This window comes from Otolemur garnettii, unplaced genomic scaffold (assembly GCF_000181295.1).
Source record: "Otolemur garnettii isolate 467f Iridium unplaced genomic scaffold, OtoGar3 scaffold00007, whole genome shotgun sequence".
Classification (NCBI taxonomy): Eukaryota; Metazoa; Chordata; class Mammalia; order Primates; family Galagidae; genus Otolemur; species Otolemur garnettii.
This window is the reverse complement of record NW_003852402.1, coordinates 6,393,399-6,398,388: the sequence shown is the minus strand read 5'-3', so window position 1 is coordinate 6,398,388 and position 4,990 is coordinate 6,393,399. Positions and strand designations below refer to the sequence as shown.

At 56.2% G+C, this 4,990-nt stretch overlaps 2 protein-coding genes across 2 annotated transcripts in view; both read right to left on the bottom strand.

Moving 5' to 3' along the window:
• Positions 1 to 2,819, bottom strand: part of LOC100946358 (cytochrome P450 2D17-like) — a 4,262-nt gene extending 1,443 nt beyond the window's left edge. Inside the window, 5 exon segments of the mRNA XM_012801120.2 lie at positions 86 to 372; positions 798 to 958; positions 1,047 to 1,199; positions 1,569 to 1,740; positions 2,492 to 2,819. Of these exon segments, the coding sequence (XP_012656574.1) occupies positions 86 to 372; positions 798 to 958; positions 1,047 to 1,199; positions 1,569 to 1,740; positions 2,492 to 2,680 (962 nt within the window). The 5' untranslated portion in view covers positions 2,681 to 2,819.
• Positions 1 to 4,990, bottom strand: part of LOC105886367 (cytochrome P450 2D6-like) — an 18,089-nt gene that overhangs the window by 1,443 nt on the left and 11,656 nt on the right. The window lies entirely within an intron of this gene.

The following is a 4,990-nucleotide window of genomic DNA, read 5'->3' as shown; positions in this document are numbered from 1 at the left end:
GGGTTCCCCTTGGCCTGACCAGGCAAAGAGGGTGGGGGATAGAAGAGGAAGCCCCAAATGACCCTCCATTTTGCACCTGTCACCCATGGGCCAGCTCAGGGATGGTGAACTGGCCCTGCCCTACCTGTCCTGGACCAACTTGTCAGGGGACCATCAAGCCACTGTTTTGGCCCGGTCCCTGACAGTGCTCCTCACCTTCTCCACCTCGGCCAGGAAGGCATCTGTCAGGTCTCGAGGTGACTGGGCTGGGTCCCAGGTCATCCTGTGCTCAGTCACCAGCTCATCCAACAGGGCCATGAATTCTCTCTGCTTAGGGATGACCTTGTGAACCAACCCCGGGATGCGCAGGAGGACAGGGATAAAATTCAGCACCTGTGCCAGTCACAGAAGGAGGTCTGGGTCTCCCACATGATCAGCATTCACCTGTACCAGTCTCAGATCCTAGCCTCCCCCAGGGTGGACACAAGGCCTGCATGACCCCACCATTGACCAGGCCCCTCCCAGAGTGGAAGTCCCACACTCTCTCCTGGCCCTGGGCTGACACAAGGATAAACCCACAATTGAATATCCTGGGTTTCTTGGCTCGAATATTCCAGTGACCCTGGGCCCACCTTTCCCACAGTGCTGTCTGAGATTTCCCGCTGCCTCTGTGCCTCTCCTCTTGGGGTGGCCTCTCCAGCAATCCCCTTTTCTCATCGTCCTGCGCGCAAACCTTCCTTCACAGAGGCCCAGCTGCAGGCCCAGGCACCTGCCGGGAACTCTCCCTGCACAGACCTGTGGCCTCCATCTCCCCACACCTGGATCAGGAAGCCTGATTGCTCGGGTAGAATCTCATCCATCAAGGTCAACAGCCGGAGGAAGCGCGGGTCGTCGTATTCGAAGCGGCGCCCATAGGTGAGCGAGGCGATCACGTTGGTCACCGCTTTGTTCAGGGATTCGGTGGGGCCAAAGGGGCGTCCTGGGGCGGGATGCAGGTCGGGGGGGGGGGTCCTTCGACCCAGACCCACCACCCGGGTCCTCTCCCTGCCTCTGCACCCACCACCCACCGGCGTGGTCAGCGAAGGCGGCACAGAGGCAGGAGGCCTCCTCGGTCACCCACTGCTCCAGAGACTTCTTGCCCAGACCGAAGAGGCGCAGAGTGGACAAGGAGAAGCGCCGCTGCTCGCGCCACGCTGGGCCGTAACGCGCCTGGAAAATCCCTGGGAGGGGACGGCCGTGTGGGCGTGGCCAGGGATACTTGCCCCGCCCACTCGAAGCCTCTCCTCCATCCAACCCTGGTGCGGCTCTTGGGTTTCGCACTTTAGCCGCTTGCTGTCTGTCCTCTGCTTGGGCGTTGGCCCCACCCTCCTCTGCCACCCTAACTACCTGTCTACTCAGGGACTACGCGGGGCGGCTCCGCCAGCGGCCTTCTGAGCTGCGCCCCTTCCCGCCCACGTGGTCTCCTCCTCTCTACCCCCAGCCCATTCCCTGTCCTTCCTCTGGGCCTCAGGGCCCGTTTCAGCCGCGCACTGGGTCCAGTCAGGTCTCCAGGACCTGCCGTGACACCATCTGTCCCCGCTGTCACTTGCCTTCGGAGTGAGGTCCAAAGCCCAGGTACTCAAGGATGCGCGTAGGCGGACGATCCGCGGTGTCTTCGTTGTGCTTCACCAGCGCCTCGCGTACGGCCACCAGCCCGTTGAGCACGACCACCGGTGTCCAGCCCAGCTGCAGGCTGTACACGTCCCCGAAGCGGCGCTGCAGCTGCAGCGGGGGAGGATCAGGGCAACTGTCAAGATTGGGATCCCCAGGCTGCCCTTTCTAGGCTCCCTGCACAAGCTTTCCCTGACCCTGAGGCTGCCCGTAGAAATACCACTGAAACAGCCTGAAGGGTAAGTGCCTGGAAAGGAAAGCAGGGACAAGGACCTCTGGACCGCCCCCCCCCCCCACCCCCCCCCCCCCCCCGCCTACGGCCCATCTCTGGCCATTCTCTATGGCTGAGGGACTCAGTTTGTATCCAACAACCCAGCTATGTATAACGTTGCAAAAGTCACTGGAATTGATAGCACGTCCCAGGCAGCAATCCCATTTCACAGAGGAGGAGACTGAGGGTCACCGAGGTGAGTAGCCAGACCCAAGGACTGACAGCAAGAAGACATTTGAACCGGCCCTCTCTCAACCTCAGTTTCCTCATTTCAGTGGTCCTTGTGAACCTCACCCTCCTCTCATTCCCCAGACCTTTCCTTCTGGAGTAATCAGAAGGGACTTGGGCCTTCCATAACTTCTGCATTGTCCAACAGGCTTGCAGACCCAGTGCCCAGTCGCACCTCACCTCCAGGCTTTTTTGCCTTTGGAAATTTCAAACTGTCCCTAAGGCCATGCTGTCCTTCAGGGAGCCACTTCAACCTGCTTCCTCTTCTGGGGGTGCTTGCCCAGATGGTGGCTTTGCTCACCACCCATGTCTCCTGCTAGGAGGACCCAGGCCCCTGCCACCTTCCACCACCACCTCCCTCACCTTGCTGAAGCAGTAAGGAATGTCCTGGAAGTCCACCTGTAGCAGGTTGCCCAGTCCCGGCAGTGGCATGGGGCCTGGTGGGTAGCGTGCAGCCCAGCGTGGGCGCCGGTGCATCAGGTCCACCAGGAGCAGGAAGACGGTCATGGCCAAGGCCAGAGTTGTCAGCACATCCCCTGTCAGCAGCCCCATGTCTGCCTGTCCACTGGGCTCCTGTGGTAACAACCTGGCTGCCACCCCACCAGGCACCTAGACCTGGGTAGGACCCTCCTGGCACACTCTGAGTGCCAGCCCAGTCTGTGCTCTTCCTTTATGAAGAGAGCTGACTCTGGCCTTTGGCCCCTGCTGTGAGGCAACATGTTGTGTTGACTGTGCTGCCAGAGGGTACAGAGCCAGGGTAGGGCCAGGCAGGGCAGGTGCAGGGATGGGTCCAGAGGTCCTTGTCCCTGCTTCCCTTTCCAGGCACTTACCCAGGAGATGGAAGAGGCCTGGCAGGAGAATTAGGGGCCCCTCTTCATACCTCTGACTCCCAGCCCTATATAGGCTCTTGGGAGAGCCCTGTCTGACCTGACCCTGGCACCCAGCTCTCCCACTAATGTGGTCCTGATCTCTCCCCAGAACTTTTGCTTGTCCTTACCTCACTTCACCTGTCTGCTCCTGAGTGACGTCTGCCATGCTTGTCTGTCATCCCTAGTTGCCTTGGGGTTTACAGAGGTTCTGATGATCAAAGGAACCAAGGGACAAGTCACTTCACTTCATGCTGCACACAGTACATGCACAGACACTCAGACACATCTGATCACACACACCTCTGGTCCATGGCCAGACGCCCACATGCTCACACACCCACACATATCCATTCATACAGTGGTTCCCAGCCCTCTTGGTACTAGTGACTAGTTTCATGGAAGACAATTTTCCCACAGACCCAGAGTTGTGGGATGTTTTCCCAGTGATTCAAGTTCTTACATTTATTGTACACTTTATTTCTATTGTAATTGCATTGTAGTATATAATGAAATAATTAAAACTCACTATAATGCAGAATCACTGGGAACCCCAATCTTGTTTTCCTGCACCTAGATGGTCCCAGGGCCACATCACTGCCCCATCTCCACCTCAAGGCGTCAGGTATTAGAATCTCATGAGGGGTGGGCAACCCAGGTCTCTCACATGTACGGTTTACAGTAGGGCTTATGCTCTTGTGAGAATCTAATGCCACTGCTGCTCTGACCAGGGGCAGAGCTTAGGCTGTGATGCGAGTGATGGGGAGCGCTGTAAACACAGATGAAGCTTCATAGGCTCACTGCTGCTCACCTCCTGCTGTGTGGCCTTTTAGGAACTGGCCTATGGCCCAGGAGTTGGGGACCACAGAATTTTCATACCCTGAAAACCACACACGGGGCGGTGCCTGTGACTCAAAGGAGTAGGGTACCAGCCCCATATGCCAGAAGTGGCGGGTTCAAACTCAGCCCTGACCAAAAACTGCAAGAAAAACAAACAAACCACACACACTCTGATAATACTCACATGAGCACTGACTTACACTCAGGACATACACACACACACACACACTTATAGATCCTGCTCTCAGTTTTCTGGACCAGTACTGTCTCATCTGGAGTCTGCTCCCAGGGAGGCTCAGGGTTGTCACCCAGCTCACTGCCAAGTCCTGGGCACTGGCCTGAATGTGGCTGTCAGGCACAATTGTTCTCACAGTGCCTTAGCTACCCTGACCAGTCAACTGGTGGAGCCTGGGGTGCCGGGGAAACTGAGCCCTGATCTTTGACTCACTTCCTGATTAAGAGACCTGGAGAATCATGAGAATAGCAAGTGAGTGGTGTATCTGGAGGAGATTAGAGAACTGGCCTCCGAGGGAGAAGGTATATATGAGGTGTGGCAGTACCAGGCCGAGTGGTTATGGTAAAGATTCTCTGGCTTCCAAAGGTCTCTTGACACTAGAGGCAGAAGTCTTGTTTAAGTTCTGAGATTTTGCAAAACAAATCGGGGACATGCTAGGTTCTAGGTTCGGCAACTTTCCAGGTTCCACCTTTTTAGTGCTGATGTCTGATAAGTGACTTCTAACTACCTTTTCCTGCTTTGTGATAATATAGATCCCAGGTTAGCTCAGGAGGGCTCCTCCCAGAGTTCCTCAGTCCCCAGACACAGACTTTGTGTCAAACCTCTTCATTCCTCAAACCTGTTCATCTGTGACCCCAATGACATGATCAGACCAACTGATACAACGTCAGGCCAAACTGACAAAGCCCAGTGCAGAAATGGCAAAGACAGGGAAGACTAGGACATATCCATCAGGCTAAGTAAGAAGCCCAGAGATTCCCGTAGGATGGGGAATGTCCCTTTATTATAAATTATATAATCTCCCTTAATAATAAAGTTCAGGCTCAGTGCCTATAGCTCAACCGGCTAAGGCGCCAGCCACGTACACCTAAGGTGGCGGGTTCGAATCCCCAGCCCGGACCCGCCAAACAACAATGACGG